The 18340-nt window shown below is 40.1% G+C and overlaps 1 protein-coding gene across 3 annotated transcripts in view; it reads right to left on the reverse strand.

Annotated features, from left to right (window-relative positions):
• Positions 1-12361: 12361 nt before the first annotated feature.
• Positions 12362-18340, reverse strand: part of Fyb1 (FYN binding protein 1) — a 125421-nt gene continuing 119442 nt past the window's right edge. For all 3 annotated transcript variants that reach the window (XM_008842091.3, XM_029567799.1, XM_029567800.1), the window contains exons 18-19: positions 16521-16552; positions 12362-14693 (exon numbers count right to left, since the gene is read on the reverse strand). In XM_008842091.3, coding sequence (XP_008840313.1) covers positions 14671-14693; positions 16521-16552 — 55 coding nt within the window. In that variant the 3' untranslated portion in view covers positions 12362-14670. The remainder of the gene's footprint in view (positions 14694-16520; positions 16553-18340) is intronic.

Raw genomic sequence — 18340 nt, forward strand, 5'->3', positions numbered from 1 at the left:
TATTCATGATGTAAGGTGACCTTTTCTCTTCCAAATCATGTGTACCAGATCTCTTTAAAGATATTTCTTCCCATGATCCTCTTGAAAAGCCCAGGAAGGGGGGTGGGGGGGGTCAGTCACAACTACAATGTAAATGATATTATAATGAAGCTGAGGTCTTTTGAGAACGCAGACCCTTCATTACTGGGCATGTGTGGCAGATGGGAAAGTTCCTTGGTGCCTTAGTTTCTGATGTAATGGGAAAATCCTGACTGGGGCTTCAAGGAGCTGAACCACAAAGGGGCTTTCTGATAGTCAGGGGACACAGGGATCAGGACATAGCTGCAGTTTCCAAGGTTACCTCATACCTATTTCCTTTCCTACCTGATCTAAGATACTAGTGGAATAAGCTGAGTTACCTTGCAAAAAATGAGGGCTACTTAAATTTGTCATGTGTGTTTTGTCTTTGAATAAGTAAAGAAATATCAGGTTCTTTGATGAATATAAAGCTCACAGTTGGTAATTTGCTGTGTTCTTGTGTTTGAATTATGCCTTCATTATGTCTCTGATAAGTAATTGAGATTTTTTTTTCCTATATGATTTTTATTTCTGGTGTGAATTGCTTTATTTGAAAATTCCCTTTTATTTTATTTCCTTGGAAAATGGAAATCAGTTTTAAAAATGTTGAAGCAACATTGTGTTTAAAAAGGTCTTTGAAATTAACTGTTCAGGGAAAAGAGATCTAAAAGTCTCAAAATAATGAGTTTAAGAAGTCTGGGCTAGAACTCATTCTTAAATGTGCCTGATATATTGACAATGATTAATTTCATATGATCAGATCTATCACAATGAACCTGCTAGAGTTGCAATGTTAAATATTTGTGATATAAGCACTCGGAAGATAAGGAGACACTGGAGCTTCCACATTCAGTACTTTGGTAGAAAAGTTACCTGAAAGTCCTTCTGAAATATAAAACATCTAGTAATTCATATTAAGAGATTATAAGTTTTTTTTTAAAACGCATAGCTGATGTCACAGAAAGTGTGGGGGGGTAGGACTCCCCAGGGATCAAAGATGACCAAGCTGGAAAGTAGGATGGCTAGGTGAAGTTCATGTGGTGATTTGTCATGGTCATTTGACAATACTGATGGTTTTTTCCTTTTTTTTAATTTTTAAAAAGTGATTTATTTTTATTTTTATGTGTATGTGTGTGTTGCCTGCATGTAGGTAAGTGCACCCGTGTGTCGTGCAACGCCTGCGGAGGTCAGAAGAGGCTGTCCGATGCCCTGGGACTGGAGTTACAGACAGTTGTTAGCAGCTATGTGGGTGCTGGGATTGGAACCCAGGCAGGTCTGCTGCAAGAACAACCAGTGTTCTTAACCGCTGAGCCATCTCTCCAGCCTCCCCCCTCTTTTTTTCAGTCTTTTTGAGTCAGGGTCTCCCTGTAGCTCCAGCTGACCTGGAACTTGCTCTGTAGACCAGGCTGGCCTTGAACTCACAGGGCTCCACCTGCCTCTGCCTCCCTCCTGAGTGCTGGGATTAAAGGCATGCACCACCATGCCTGGCAATGGTTTTTTTCTTAATTGTGTTATGTTTTGAGATAGAACCTTTTGAGATAGGGCCTATGTTGCCTAGGCTGGCCTCAAATTCTGCGCTCAAGGGATCCTCTTTCTTCTAAGTAGCTGGCAAAACAACGTCCTCAGAGCTGGGGGTTATAGGCCTTATCCAGCTAAGCTTGTGCTTTAGAAATAATTTGGGAGACATAAGATTTTGGGTCTGTGTAAGGGTGAGGAGTTGAAACTGAGCGTGTCCCTCAGCTGACTTGGTATTGATTTTGTTACTTAGGTGATATTGCAGCTGAAATGATTCTGGGTGCTGACAGGACCTGACCAAGCCAGATGATATGGAGAAAGTTGGCTTTAGGATCTGGTCCCTAAAATACATTCTTTTATGCCAATTCTTATTTAGGGAGAGAATCACTAACCCTGCAGACATTTGTTTCTGGTTTATTCCTGGTAATTATCCCTGACATATCTCTGATATCCCTGGCAGGAAAACTTATCTGTCATGTGTTGTATGATTTGCTTGCTTAAGCTGGCACCTGCAAATACTCCAGGGATGTGATTAGGTCCTAAAGGAGTGACACTGCCAAGCAATGCATAGAAATTTTTCTCAAGAGCACTGCCTCAACAAATCCTTCACAGAATTTCTGCGTCAAACTCTGTTTCTGAGGAACTGACTCGTATAAATTGATTATGTCCTCCCAAATTTGTATGTGGAACAAGAACCTGTAATGTGATGGCATTTGAAGATGGGCCCTTTGGAAGGTGACTAAATAATGAAGGTAGAACATTCACAAGTGGATTAGAGCCTTATAAGAAGAAACCAGAGGGTTAGTTCTCTCTCTGCCAAGTGAGGACACAAGAGAAGGTGGCAGTATGCAATCTGGAAGACAGCCTCTTTAGAACCTATCGTATTGGCACTCTAATCTTGGATTATCTGTGTCCAGACCATGACAGGTATTTGTTATTTATGAGATAGTCAATGTTACTTTATCATACCAGCTGGAATTAAGATATTGACCTATTTGATGGTCACCCTTCATTGTGAACGTGACAGGATCTAGAATCCCTCTCTGAGGGAGTTTCTAGATTGAGTTGAAGTAGGATGACCTACCCTATCTGTGGGTAGCACCATTCCATGGGCTGAGGGCTCAAACTTAACAACAAGGAGAGCAATCAAGCTGAGCACCAGTGTTTAGACTTTTCTGCTTCCTGACTGTGGGTGTTGTGTGACCGGTGATCTCAAGCTCCTGTTCCCATACCACCATAATGGGTGTACCCGCAGACTGAGAATCAGGATAAACCCTTCTTCCCTTAAGGGGCTTTTGTCAGGTATTTTGTCACAGCAATAAGAAAAGTAACTTGCTCAACAAATTCATTGTATTAGGTGAAGTGTAATGGCTAAATTCATCCTAACCTTAGAAAGGATTGCTTTCAGTAATGCTATTAGAGAACTGGGAACATAGCTATGATAAACCTGCCCATGTGGTTTTTAGGCCTTTGGAACTGGTTCACCAGGAGAATGTCAAAGAGTTTGGAACAATGGTTTAGAAAATCCCTAGAATGCTATAAGTAGAGCTTAATGGACAACTTTGATGTGAATTTTGAAGACTAGACTTCGGAGGGAAATGTGGACAGTAGAGGCTCAGCCCATGAGCTTCTGAGGGATTCCACGAGGAACTGGACTATGGGTCATTCATATTATATTCTTGCAAAGAATCTGACTTCATTCAACATGTTTCCCCAGAACTTGAATAACACTGAGTTAAAAAGTAATGGACTTTAGTTTTGCAGAGGAAATTTCAAGGCAGGATAGCATTTATCCCTTTCTGCTTCCTGACTATGGATACAATGTGACTGGCTGCCTCAAACATCTGCTACCAGGCCTGTTCTGACCTGTTCTGAATCTGTTCCTCCACAATGGATTATATTCTTAAACTGGGAGCCCAAATATGCCCTTCCTACCTTTACTTACATTTTCCAGGTATTTTGTCACAGCAACAAGAAAAATAACCAATACAGCCTAAAATCCCATCCTAATGTCTACTCCAGAATAATCCAAATAGAAGAGAATTTCCCCCTTGTTTCACAACAAACTTTATGTGTCCTTTAATACCATGTGGTCTGTTTTTCTCCTTTTCATGTTTATTTATTTCTTAGATGTTGGGTAGCCACCTTAGCTTAGTACATTTCTTTTAGATATAAACATATTAAAAAGAAGAAAACTCTGGCCCCTTGAGGCATGTGGGAGGCAACATAGTTTCAGTGCTTCTCTTGACACAGCTTCTACCATTTAGGAGGAAGCTCGACAAGTTCATTGTATTAGATGAAGTGTAATGGCGAAATTCATCCTAACTTTAGAAAGGATTGCTTTCAGTAATGCTATTAGAGATATGTGAGGGGTAAACTTTCACATCTGATTACAGTTGTATTGAGGTCATTGAGTTGGAAGAAAAGATGTGGCTTCTGTGCCTAAATGAACTCATCAACTTAATGTAAAGTTTTTTGGAAATAGCACAGTATCTCAAAGACCTATTTCTCAGAACTCAGGTGAAAGAGCTGACATTAGTGGCCATATAAGGTATTTCTTTACCCTTCTTTTATAAGAATCTGGCCATAAGTAACCTACAATAGCTATTGAATATTGCCCTCAGCTGGATATGTGCCAAACCACAATTAGGTGTTTGAATTCTATTTGATTTCAAGCCCTGGTATTTGCAACACCGAAGACACTGAAGAGTGTATGAACAATAATTTTACTTTTTAAAATAAATTTATTTCTATTTAAAAGTTTTTTTATTATTTTTATTTTACGTGTATGATTATATTGCCTGCATGTGAGTGCACTCGTGTTGTACGGTGCTGCGGAGGTCAGAGGAGGGTTTTGGATTTCCCTGGAACTGGAGTTAAGGACGGTTCGTAACCACCATGTGGGTGCTGGGAATTGAGACCAGGTCCTCTGCAAGAGCAGTCAGTGCTCTTAACCACTGAGCCACCTTACCAGCCCCTCTATTTTAAGTTATGTGTTTGTCTCTGTGTGGGTATGCACATACGCATGCAGAAGAAAGAGAGGCCAGAAGAAAGTGTCAGACCTGAAACTGGAGTTATAGGTGGTGGTGAGCCACCCAGTGTTAGTGTTAGGAACTGAACCTGGGTCTTCTACAAGAGCAGTGCATGTTCTTCTTCTTTTAAATAATATTTTATTGATTTTTGAAAATTATGTGCAATATATTTTGATCATATTCAGACCCCATTCCCATATTTCCTCTCATCTTTCTACCCCAACCCCACATACTTCATGTTCTCTATTTTTTTTTTAAAGGTCTATCAGGTCTAGTTTGTAGTCCCTAGAATGTGTGCATCACATTCTTAATGAAAACCAACTCTCCCTTTCCCAGCACCTATCAATTGTCAATATATCCTCATCTAGAGCTGAGGCTTCTTGCCTACTTTCCCAATACATGCTGGGAGTTTGTCTGGCTTGGGCTAACTCAGGTCTTGTGCATTATGTATTATATGTGCAACTGCACTGTTGTGTATGGTTTCCTTGTATGCACCCACCATATCTGCTCTTGTAATCTTTTCATCCCTTCTTCGGCAATGGTCCCTGAGCACTGGGAGGAAAAGATGTGTCCCACTAAATTTTCTCCTTCCCTCTCTGTTTCTCAGGGTCTCCTGTTCAGGGCGCTATCAGACAAACCACATAACATTTTTATCTGAATTTTTCATTTTACATCTTGGGTTGTGGGGGAGGGGATGGAGAAACTTACAAAGAAACGAAGACTGGTACCTGGCACCCAGCTCTGCGTGGCTCAGCTTGCCATTCCAGGTTGCTTTGCATCTGCCCACAGTCTCTGTTAACTTTCCGCCACCATGCATCTTGGGCCCACAGTCTCGCCCTAGGTCTGTAAATGCCCCCTCCCCGGGGGGTGAGACGCTGGGGCCATCTTCCTTTCCACGCCCTCGCCCTGTGCTTTCCCAGCTTCTGTCCCAAGATGGTGCCCAGAAGCCCTACCTCTCATGGCCAGCTCTCCACAGTCAATTCTCCTCAGCAGGCCCCGCCCCTCAGAGGAAACGCTGTTCGGGACACAGGGTGTGATACAGGACTCCCATTTAGAGCCAAACACTCTAGTCTCTTATTTTCTGTAAGTTGACCAAATTCTCCGTTGAAAAGTAAAGTGTTATTCTGAGGGACCTGCCTTTAGATGTGATTTGGTCTTACTCTCTTGCAGCTTTCAATATCCTTTCTTTGTTCTGTAAATTTAGTGGGGTTTTTTTTTCCAGTCTAATTCTATTGTAAAATTCCATAGATAACTTATTTACCCATCCTATCTTGATGAAAACTTAGGTTCCTTCCAATCTTTGTTCATTTTACAACAAATATTTTATTGCTTGGATCTATTACATTTTTATTTATTGGTCATTTGGTAGATACTGGGATTGTTATAAGTTCAAGGATATTACAAATAATGTTGCTATAAATATTTGTGTAAAAGTTCAAATCTTGAGCTTATGAGGACACATGTGAACACATGTGAATGTGAGCACCCATGGAAACAGATACAAACACACACAAACACATAGACATATACACACATACAGACATACACACAGACGCAGACACACACACACACACACACACACACACACACACACACACATGCAAGACCTGAGTAGCCATGATTATGAGCATAATGAGCAATGCAGGAGATATTCCAGCACCTGTCTTGAAATGAAGAGAGCAGAGTCACATATAACTAAAAAAGCATGACCCTGGCACAGTACACATACTCAGAGTGTGTTAGTTTGAAATTTAGTGTTTTATTATATGATGTGAGGAATTTCTTTCCTGGTCCTGTTTGGTATTCTGTATGCCTCTTAAACTTTCCATAATTTGGGAGGTTTTCTATTATGATTGTTTTGAAATTTTTTTGTGTGTCTTTCACTTGGGTTTTTTCTCCTTCTGTACATATGATTTATAAATTTGACCTTTTAGTAATCTTACTGTTTCTGAACATCCTATTCATTTTTAAAAAAATATTTAACATTTTATTTGACGGAGTGATCCAATTCATTCACCTTGTCTTCCAGTCTTGATGTTCTCCCTTCCATGTGAGCCATTCTATTGGGGAGACTTTCCACTGAGTTTTTTAATTTGACTGATTAAGGTTTTCATTTCAAGTTTTATTTCAGTTTGACTTTTCTTCATAAACTCTATTTCTTATTAAACTCTACTTTCATATCTTGGATTGAGTTCCGTATTTCATTCAACTATTTGTGTTTTTTGCAATCTCCATTATGGAATTTATGCGTGTTCTCTTTGAGTTCCTTGAGCATATTTATAATTGCTATTTTGCAATTATTGTCTTGTACATCAGCTAAGTTGCTCTTATCAGGAGACATTGAGACATTGCAATGGATATACTAATTTCTCTTTTTTCTTTTCCTTCCTTCCTTCCGTTTTTTTTTTTTTTTTTTTTGAGACAGGGTCTCCCTGTAGTCACAGCTAGCCTGGATTTGCTATGTAGACCAGTCTGGTTTCCTTCTCACAGGGATCTGCCTGCCTCTGCCTCCAGAGTGCTGGGATTAAAGACCTGAGACACAACGCCCGTGTTTTTGTTTGTTTTTGTTTTTAAAAATATTTTATTTTTATTTTATGCATATGTGTGCCATGTGGGTACTGGGAACCGAAGCTGAGTCCTCTGGAAGAGCAGCAAGTGCTCTTAACTGCTGACCCATCTCTCCAGCCCTTTTGGTTTTTTTTTTTTTTTTTTTTTTTTTTTTTTTTGAGACTGGGAGCAATAAGATGAGAGAGCCAGCACCATGTGGAGGAGTCTGTTTGATGGCGCTGGAACCTTCCTTGGGGGGCAAGGCCACAGCCAGCTGTGGTGCCTTCTCCAGAAAGATGCTGTGATGGCTAATCCTGCGTGTCAACTTGACTGGATCTGGGATTAACTGAAATGAAAGAGATCTTGATTGGATTATCTGAAGCTGGAAGACACACCCTAAATGTGGGTGCTACCTTCTGATGGCAGCCTGTAAAAAGGCCAAGGCGTAGGAGAACGCCAGGCTTCTTGCTGCTTGCCTTCTCTCTTGTTGGTGAGTTCATATTGCTGCTGTAGACTGAAGACTAGCTGATCTTTGGGAATTTATCAGACCTTCAGTACCAGATTGGGACCACTGAGACATCCAGCCTTGTGGACTGAGCGACTACGGATTCTCAGCCTCTCCAGTGTGGTGCAGCCATTGTTGGACTACTCGGACTCTATCCTGTGAGCTAAGCTGATAAATCTCTATACATATATATTCATTCTACCAGTTCTGTTTCTTTGGAGAACACTGATGAATATAGATGCTGAAGAAACATTCCTTTCTTTCACTCTGATCAATTGCTAATATTCCCCAGGGGCCACAGGAAACTGGAAGTTAGAAGTCAAGGGACCCTCTTGAGACAGTCTATGAGGATTAGTTCTGAGGGGCACTGAGAGGGGCACAGACCAGTAAGAAGCTTGGAAAGGGGCATCTGGAGATTTAAATGGAAAATAGAGATCCAAATGGAAAAGAGCTGGCATAATTAGCAGCTCACGCCTGTGCCCAGAGCTTCTATTCTACAGTTTGTCCCAGGCCCCATCGCTTTCTGCCATGCAGCGTTGGTTTCAATGAGGAATGCCCCCACAGGCTCCAAATATTTCAACACTTTGTCACCAGTTGGTGTCACTGTGTTTTGGAGGTTTAAGAGGTGTGGCCTTGCTGGAAGAAGTCACTGAGCACAGGCTTTGAGAGCTCATGGCCTCATTCTCACTTCCAGCAGCTCTCTCTGTGTTTCCTGTGCTCGCTTGAAGATGTGGGGGACTCAGCTTTCTGCTCTGCCTCCTGTTTTGCCTTCCCAGCCAGGATAGACTTATCCCTCTGGAACCAAAAACCCAATAGACTCTTCCTACCATAAGTTGACTCGGTCATGATGTTTTATCACAGCAACAGAAAAGTAACTAATAGACATGCCCATACCAAAAGTTGAGTATCAAGCTACCATTTTATAATCATAAGCAGGGTAGTATCTTTAGAGGAGAAAATCACTAATTTACCAATGGATCTACCAATGAATGATAGAAAACCAATTTTTTTTCAAGTAAACAAAAGAAAACATATGTAGGGGAAATGATACTTTGTGTTTAATATGTAAACAGAATATACTTTTATTTTATTTAGAAAGTTTTTTATACCCTGCCTGCTTCACTCATGAGTTACTTGGTGTCGCCCAAGTTCTCTTAGGGTCCCTTGCTCCTGATGCAGATAGACAAACCACAGAACACATCTTTATCTGAATTCTGCATAGTTTATACCTTTTGGGGAGGGAGAAATTTACAAAGAAATGAACACCTGACACCTAGCATCCAGCTCTGCGTGGCTTGGCCTGCCATTCCAGATCACTTTTGCCCATAGTCTGCCTCATCTTGCATCCCCACATGCCCACTCACCCCACAGAGTTCTGTAAGGGGTCCATGGGGTCCTCTTGAGGTCTCTTGGCACCTCACAGGGTCCAGGGCAGGCTGCCTCGCCTGCTCCCTGTTCTCTGCTTCCTGGAATGGCGCCAAATCCTCTTCCTTTACTTCCAATCTCCCATCAGGCTAGGCTCCACCCTTCTTCCTGGGGTACCCTGCACTTGCCCATGGCTGGTCAGAGGAAGTCAGGGAGGAACAAATCATTTTTGGGCTACAGTTGGTGACTCTTCCCTTGACAGACTTTGAATTTTGTGTTGGAAAATTATCTTTCCAAGAGTCAGTGTAAAATTGTTTAAGGGGATGATTCCATAATTTAGAAAGTGTATTGTTTTAATTTTTAACACTAAGTGGGTATTTCATATTTTATAAATAAAAGATTTTGAAATTGGAAAAATTCAGAATCTTGTTTAAAGGTTCAAAATTTAGCTGGTACTCTCAAACAAGAGTCTGGGCTACCAGAACCCTTGCAAGAAAGGACTTGTTGCTGCTGAAGGAAAGTGTCTGCAGGTAGCCATCTCTCTGTTGCTTCGGGGCCTGCCACAGCTGCAGTCATCTTTAACAAAGTCATGCCTTTCTGGGAGTGTGTGTGTGTGTGTGTGTGTGTGTGTGTGTAGGAGAGGGACTCACATATGGTGATAAGCAGAAGGGTTCCCCTGAAAAGGCCCACCACTTTATCTGAAGGGAGATAAGAGGTGAAGCATTTACTCAGAAGCCTCGTCTGGTTGGCTGAAGCTTTGCCAGGCCTCTGTCACAGTTCAGCCTTTTCCTTTCTTCAACCTGGCTTCCTGCACTTCACAGATATTGATCCCTAGTAGATAAGCTGTACTCCATACTCTGTTCCAGCATCTGCTTCCAGAAAGTCCACCACTGGGATCAATTTGATCATCTCAGTGACTCTCAAGTCATCAGTGACCTATGTTTTGATGAATTTAATGGGCATGGCATAGCCACCGATTCACTGAAGTTCTCAGGACATTTGAAATGGTAATTAAGAAAAACAGTGGCAGCCCATAGGATTAACATGTTCTTATAAACAAATCATTACTTTTACATGACCAGAGATGTTATTAAAGCTTCAAATACCATTTTATACAATCATAAAAGCAAATAAGACATGAGTTCTTGTTTTCTGGGAGTTCTATTTAATAATGTTTCATTGAACAAAAATAATGAGCAATTGCTATGGCTGAAAGGTGCATGGTGGAGTAATAGAGAGGCCCTGGGGCAGATGTGGAGGATGCATAATTGACTTAAAAGGCAGAGGAAGAGCTCAGCTTAGAGTCTTATGAGCTTGATGTATGTATGTTACTTTTCTCAGTGCTATGGGAGGGGGGCAACTGACAAAAGAAACTTGAGGAAGGAAGAATTTATTTTAGTTCACAGTTTGAGGGGATACAGTCCACTACAATGGGAAAGGCATGAAATAGATGCTCAGTTATGTCCAAAGTCAGGAAGGAGAGAGAGAGAGAGAGAGAGAGAGAGAGAGAGAGAGAGAGCGAGAGAGAGAGAGAGAAGGAGAGAGAGAGAGAGAGGGAGAGAGAGAGAGAGAGAGAGAGGGAGAAGGAGAGAGAGAGGGACAGGGAGAGAGACTGGTGCTCAGTTTGCTTTCTCCTTACTCAGTCTGGCATTTAAACTTTTCTGAAAACATCTTCATAGAAATACCTAAGGTGTTTCTCCTATTCTAGGTGATTCTAAATCCTGCCAAGCTGACAATGAAGATTAACTATCACAAGGTGCTTTTGGGATGTCATGTAGAAATGACTTTAAGGTGATAGTAGCTGAAACCAAGTTGGAGTAAGCTGAAGACTGAGTGTATCTTGAGAATACAAGAAAGGATGAATAGGATGGAGGATTCCCAACCTGGCCTCAAACTCATATTTAGTTACTTCAAAAACAAGTTCCAGGGGCTGGAGAGATTGCCCAGCAGTTAAGAACACTTGCAGAAGACTTGGATTCTGTTCCCAGCACTCACATGGTGGCTAACAACCATCTGTAACTCCAGTTTCATACATGCAAACAATATACTCATACACATAAAATAAAAATAATAAAATATTTTAAAGATGGGTTCCAAAATTACTTCCCCAGATTCTGATTCAGTTTATTCCAGGGCAAAGATAAATAATACACGTGCGCGCGCAGGGTGCCTGCGCATGCACACACACACACACACACACACACACACAAACACACACACACGTATGTATCTTTCAAGCTGGAATGGACTTAGTTTGGATCCTCTGGCAAGCAGGCACCAATAGGAAGTGAAAATGCAAGAATTCGTTTATATTTGTTTATATAAACAGCTGTGAAGAGAGAACGAAGGAATGTGGAGGAATCACGAATCACGTCACTGCAATGACTGCTCCAGTGAAGGCAGGCAGCAGGATGGTTGGAAGAGCTTTCCAAGTGCTGTGTTAGGTGAGGAGGTTTAGCAAGGCTATGAGAGAGACCTCAACCAGATTTGCTCTCTGAGCACTCTGTATTTTGCCTTCTACCCCTGTCATCCTCAGTCACTGAGTAGAACAGCCTGTAAGGAAGCCTGGTCTCCCCACAAACATGAGGATGATTATTCAGAACATAGTAGCTGAAGCCTTTGGGTCAGTAAATTCCCTGTAGTTGGGGGTCTTTGAGGCACGTTATAACAGCTGCTGCATGAACTTCATTTTTAAGATAACGAGATGAGAAAAGGAATGTTGGAATGGGCTGTAGGTGGAGAAGTGTTTGTGTTCAAGGTAAGATTTCATATCTTCTTACAGATGAGAAATATTTTAGTATATTTGTCAATCTACAGAGGAGACTACTCACAACATGAAAAGTTGAAAATAAAGAAGGAGAAGGAAGAGAAAGAAGAAAGGAGGGAGGGAGGGGGACAGAGAGTGAGAGGGACAGAGAAAGAAGGAGTCAGGAGGAGGAAGAGGAGGAGGATGAGGGAGTAAGAATAATGAGAATGAATGGATTATATAGGGAAAAGCCTGGTGAGAAGTTCAGAGGAAATGGGATCCCTACTTGTGGCTTTGAATTTGAGGTGTGGTGTCTTACTCTCTGAATAGTGTCTGGACATGGCTTAAGTTTGAGGGTGTCCTGTTGTGGGAGGTTGAAGAGAATTACACTTAGTTATTTCAATTCTCAGACAAAATAGAGACCAAGTATAAGGAGACAGTGGTGGAGAGTTTGGTCGTGAATAGGAGACTGAATGAAACAAAGAGGATGATGCAGAGAAAGACTCTTCTGAAGATATGGGATCAAGTTAAGGGAGAAAACAGCTGATGGCCTCAATGATTTTATGAAATAGGGGGCAAGGTTGTTTGCTGAAAGGATATTTTATTGATGGTTCTTCTCACTTGACAAAATTCCACACACAAAAATCACATTTACTATATTAAAATTAATATACTTCAAACACATTAAAATAATTATTACATAAATCTTTCATAGATGTATGTCCATTTCTTCAAATATAAATCACAGCTGAATATTATCTTGCTCTAATTTGGAGTTTTAGAAACTGACATTTGCATGGAATTTTAACTGTTCTTAATCAGGGGAAAATTACTGAGAATGCAGTCAGGGCATGATTTATATTTCCTATAAAATTTAACAAACAAGAGCCTCTTTTGAGCCATATAATATTACCATTTTATCTAGTATTAAAAGAAGTTCATCACAAGGATACATGCTGGATAATACCATCAAAAAAACCAGCTATCAAAGTATGTCTTAATTGGAGAGAATCCTACATATTTTCTAATCTAGGAGATTCAGAGCCCCATATCCTATAAACTGAGCAGAAGTTGGTGATATTTCAAAATTTAAAGCACTTAATAGAAATTCCAATTCTAGCTCTTTTGAAGGCTTTGAGTTATTTTACAGTGTTTTCAATGTGTGTGTGTGTGTGTGTGTGTGTGTGTGTGTGTGTACATGTGGAATTCAGAGGACAATATGGGCTCTTGTCCCTCAGGTGCTGTCTACTTTCCTTGAGACAGTCTCTCATTGGTGTAGAGCTCACCAACTAGGATGAACATGTTGGCCAGTGAGCTCCAGGGATCCCCTGTCTCTGCTCCCCAGTTCTAGGATTGCAAGCACTGGCCACCACATGTGACATTTTAACTTGGGTTTTAGTGATTGAAGTCAGGTTTTCATGCTTGTGAGGCAAGCACTTTACCAACTGAGCTATCATTCCAGCCCTTACAATTTTTGACTTTTTCAAAAATTCAGTGGGGTCACTCTTCAGAAACTCCAATGGATCTTTACATTATATATAAGCAGTACATTATTATTATTTAATCAATGAGTTTAAAAATTAGAAAAAGAGCTTCTGAAACAGGCATTTGGAATAGGGGAGAATAATAAAAGGTGGAAATAATTGGTAGGGGAAAACTTGGAAAAACCTAAACTTAATCTTGTAATTTACAGACAGGAAGACTGCATGGGTAATAAAGGATGTCAGGGTCACATCAGGGTCAGCAATAGAAGAGTCAGCATCAGGATTTATTAATTTCAAAAAATTGTCCAGTCTTCTCTCTTCTTGGATGCTAGGATGTTCTGTTTTGGATCATGGCGCTTAGTGTTTTCAGCATTCAAGAGCCAGTGCTTCCTGGATGGTGTGTGTGGTGAGAAGCAGGTCTCAAGGGGGAGCATTCCTGGCCAAGTGCTAGGATTTACTGCTTTGTGCTCCTTCTGCTGAAACTTTCTAGTAAAGTGGTTATAAACATTATCAAGTTCTGCAGAAGTAATGGACAAACTAAAGAACCTTCCAAAGTGTCTTCATAGTAGTTACTATAAAAAGTAAGCAAGTTTCAAGGTTGTTTCTTGAAGTCTTCACATTGTAGAGTAGTCAGTCCTCTGTGTCTTCTCTACGGTGGTATTTAAACAGAGTACGGAATTCAACTGGGAGTGTCTGAATCCACAAAAATAAGATTTCTTCTAGACTCTTTTACAGTAAGGTAATCTTAAGACATGCACACCGAATGCAAATAACTAACATATGATCCCACAGTTCATAAAGCACAACCAATTTAGTACAAAAGTTTTGCTGCTGCTACAGTTTTTCAAAAACTTCTATCCACCAGCAAGAGGAGACAGAGCTGCCTTTTCCATGCAGACAATTTGAACAGAGAGAATAAAGGGAAGCTCAAGCTATAGGCTGCCTTCCTGCGGAAAATCCTCTGTTCTTTTAAAAATGAGTCATTTCTTTGGATGCCTTTCATTGTTTGTGCTTCTTTTTAAAGGGGATGTGGTAGAGGAGATTTTTCTGTTGATGGTCTAATCACAGCCAAAGTGGGATTTTTAAGCCAGGTGTGGCTCTTGCCAGAATCACAGCACTTGGGAAGCTGAGTCAGGAAGACAGCTGTGAGTGTGAGACAAGCCCGGCTAGAGTGAGGACCCCCCCCAAAAAGAAACAAGATATTTAGTAATTTTTACATCTCACTAACAGCCTTCTGAGATATTAAGTAGAGATCATTTTCTAAGCTTAAAATTATTAAACTTTGTAAAGATAATCAAATTTCATAACAAAAATTGATAAATCATTTTGTGCATTCAATTTTTTCTATGATACCCAATAACATGTCAATTAAAATCCATAGTAGTCCCTAATAAGCAGCAGAATGGACACAGTGGGGTGCTAGTCGTTGTCATAGATGCAACCTGAAAGAAAAAGAATACTTACATTCATTCATTCATTTGATGTATGCACATGTCCGTGTGTTCACGTGTGTGTAGCTGCACTATTTTTTGTGTGGATTCTAGCAATTAAACTCAGGTCCTCATGCTTGCCAGGCAAGTGCTTGACCTACCGATACATCTCCTGGTCCCCCTATTTTTTAAAAAAATATTTATGCGAATGAGTGCATTGCCTGTACATGTGTAAGTGCACCCATGTCATGCAATGCCCACAGAGGTCAGAAGAGGGCGTTGGATTTCCTTGGAACTGGAGTTAGGGATGGTTGTGAACTTCCATGTGGGTGCTAAGGAATCAAACCCAGGTCCTCTGCAAGAGCAATCAGTGCTTTTAACTGCTGAGCCATCTCTCTAGCCCCTCCCCACCCCCGTTTCCCTATTTTGTTTATTGAGACAGGTCCTCTTATAGTCCAGGTTGCCCTTAAACTCCTACGTACCTGAGCAGAATCTTAAAGTCCTGATCCTCCTGCCTCTCCATACCAAGTGCTGGCTCTGCACCACCACATCTGGCCTTGCACATTTAAGTGCAGTTATATAAAGCGTATTTTCTCTATATGCTTATAAGTTGGAAATCTGGGTAAATCACACTCTCCAGACTTATCATGAAAAGAAAACTGGCTTACTTTATGAAAAACTAGCTAAATGAAAGGTCGTATATTTAACTTTTATCGATAACTCAATTTTAATAAAATTTCTGGTCAGATTTATCCTTTTTCCAATGAGACTGAACACAATTTCATCTGGTATTACATTACATTTGGCAGTGAGATTAATTCAGCTTCAGAAAGTATCATAAGCTTAAAAGACTAAAGGGTGGGAACTGGGAGAGGACTGAGTCAGGAAAACATTTGCCTTACAAGCACAGGACCTGAGTTCCAGCCTAGAACTGATGCTAAAAAAAAAAAAAAAAAAAGCTGGGTCTAGTGGTGTATGTCTGTCATCTCTGTCTCTGCACTAGGCAGGTACAAACAAACAGATCCCAGGGGTTGGGCAAGTTTTAGGCCAAGGAGAGACTGACCCACCCCCCACTCCCATGCTAGTCACTAACATGATAAGAACTGTGCACATGTTTTGATTAATGTTTTAAATAATCATTTAAAAATGTGATACTTACACTACTGTTATTAGATATGAAATAGGTATCTATTGATCAAAGATTTATTAGCCTCACCTTTTAAAATTTACTAATTTCATATTTGTTACATTTCAGTATTGTCTCATTCAGGATTTACTAATTTCATATTTTAGAAGTTGCAGAAATTATCTATTGTTATCTTCTTGGGTGTTATGCCTGTTTAAGATACTAATATCATTACCTTTAAAATAAGTACCTATTTATTGACTGAGAGTACATTTTCATCTGGATAAAAGAAATTCTTAAGATTCATGTTACAAAATTCACCAAATTCTCTCTCTCTTCTCTCTCTCTTTCTCTCTATGTTTTGAGATAGTGCCAATGTAGCCTACTTATCATGTATCCAAGGCTAGCCCAAGCTTCTGATATTCCTGCCTCTGCCTTCCAGATGCCAGGATCACAGGCCTGTATCACCATGCCCATCTTATTTCTCATTCTGAGAAGATTAAAGAAATCTATTTTTCTTAATTTCCATCTTTGTATGAAAATGATTTCCCCCTCATGAGTACCAGATCATTATCTTGCTTAACATTTTCAAGAAACTCAAATTTTGATCAGATTGGATGGCTCTAATTAATCCAACAAACTGTTTGCAGTGTTTGTATAAACAGTGAGTTCACTGTTACTATCCTCTGTGGTGGGTGCTGTATGAGACTTACCATCAGCGATATCATCATAGATCTCTCCATCACTGTAAATGGAGAAAACATTTTTTGATTTTATAGGAAATACCTTCCCAACAATAATATATGAAAATGGCAATAATATAATTGTCACCTATTCATAAGTTTGTAGAAGTGAAAAGTCATGTTACGTATGTTACAATCATCTCTACATCTTTCACTGGTTATATGTACTCCCAGTTCAATCCACAGACAGAAACATGCTCTCATGCCTTGAGAAAACAGACTCTGCCCTTCTTATCTTTGAACCTTATCGTGGGCACAGAGTAGCTGAGCTCCCTGAGAACTATCTGCTGAACTCAACAAACTCAGTGACCATGGCACAATCCTCCTCTGAGGCCTCAATTCAAGACTGTAATGAGTTTTAACAGGCATTAGTACTAGATTCATGACTCTACTTGAGTTTCAAATGTTTTAAATTTCAAATGAATGAAGTTGAATATTTGGCATAGAAAATGGTTATATTTTCATGTGTTTCTAGTTAAAATATCAAGTTTAAAAAGTATTAATTACAGAATAAATCACCAAATATGGTTATTATGGATATTTTATTATTTATCATTAAGGCTGTATCCACAGCAGCAGTTTGGGCTAGTGTTATACATTTTTAGGTTTTGCTTGGTCCTGAATCTTTGTGAAATTTTCTATTAACAAACACGGAGATCCTCTTATGTATTGGGAGACTTAAATATGAATAAGACACAGGCTTTAAGAACTGTATAGTCAAATACATGATCTATAAATAAAATAAGCTATAATATAAACATAGCCCTGAAATGTAGGATACATTTTCAAATTTCAGAGATGTGAAGTGGCTTTGTCACATAGACCAGCCTCACTTTGGTTCCTGCCCTATCTCTGGGCTTTACCATAGCAGCAGCAGGCCCCTTACTCTGCCAGCTGCAGCAGATGCTACAAGCTCCCTATGTCTTCTGTTTGGATCCTTTCTCTGAGCTCAAGGGATGGTTTGACTAATAGAAATCAGATGCAGATGCGGAAAATTTAGTCCATAAACATTTATTAAGGATTTGCTTTAGTGGGTGCTAAACCAATAGCTACTTAGAGCACTGTCTCCATTTTTCTCTAACCCATCTTTCAATAACCACTGGTATGTATTTGCACAACATTCTTTGCGTAAAATTTGTGTCTTTCATAGAACAAGGCCTTTTGGAAGCCCCATGATGACCACTGTAATAAATACGTGGCGGGAAGACAAAGATGCTGGGGTTGCTTTTCTTTCAACTCTTTACCAGTTTTCTGACAGAGCTCTTCACATTCATTTTTCCTATTCAGATGGGAGTCAAGTTGTCCAAGGTAAACAGTTTGTAGATTCTCCTTAATTCTTTCACTATGCCAAATTCTACAAATATTTGTATTGCTGTAAGACCCAACATGAAAATGAAGTTAATTTCTTGCTCTGGGTTTCTTAGAGTACAATCTTAAAAAGTATTTTGGAGGAGTTCAGGGGCTTACCAGTACCAGACTGTGACAGACTGTGATAAGGTCTTATTCATAAGAATACAAGAGTCATTGACTTATCTTTTTTTTCCCCTGGCATGCTTCCAACAACCTACCAGCGTGAGTGTAGAAAAATCTTCAGTTAGGGGAAAGTATAGGCTGTTAACTGGCAGTATTAATACCACTATTTGGCCCTAATTAATCCAGTTCAACCACCACATTAATTAGTGAGTGAAATTAAAAAGATGAGTGGAAAGGCTTGTGGCTTTGCCCTCTGAGTCTTCTGAGTGGAGAGCTCAGTGAACATACAAGACTATAAGCAGTGATACCGTGGGTGC

This window comes from Nannospalax galili, unplaced genomic scaffold (assembly GCF_000622305.1).
Source record: "Nannospalax galili isolate Female #2095 unplaced genomic scaffold, S.galili_v1.0 scaffold139, whole genome shotgun sequence".
NCBI classification, from domain to species: Eukaryota; Metazoa; Chordata; class Mammalia; order Rodentia; family Spalacidae; genus Nannospalax; species Nannospalax galili.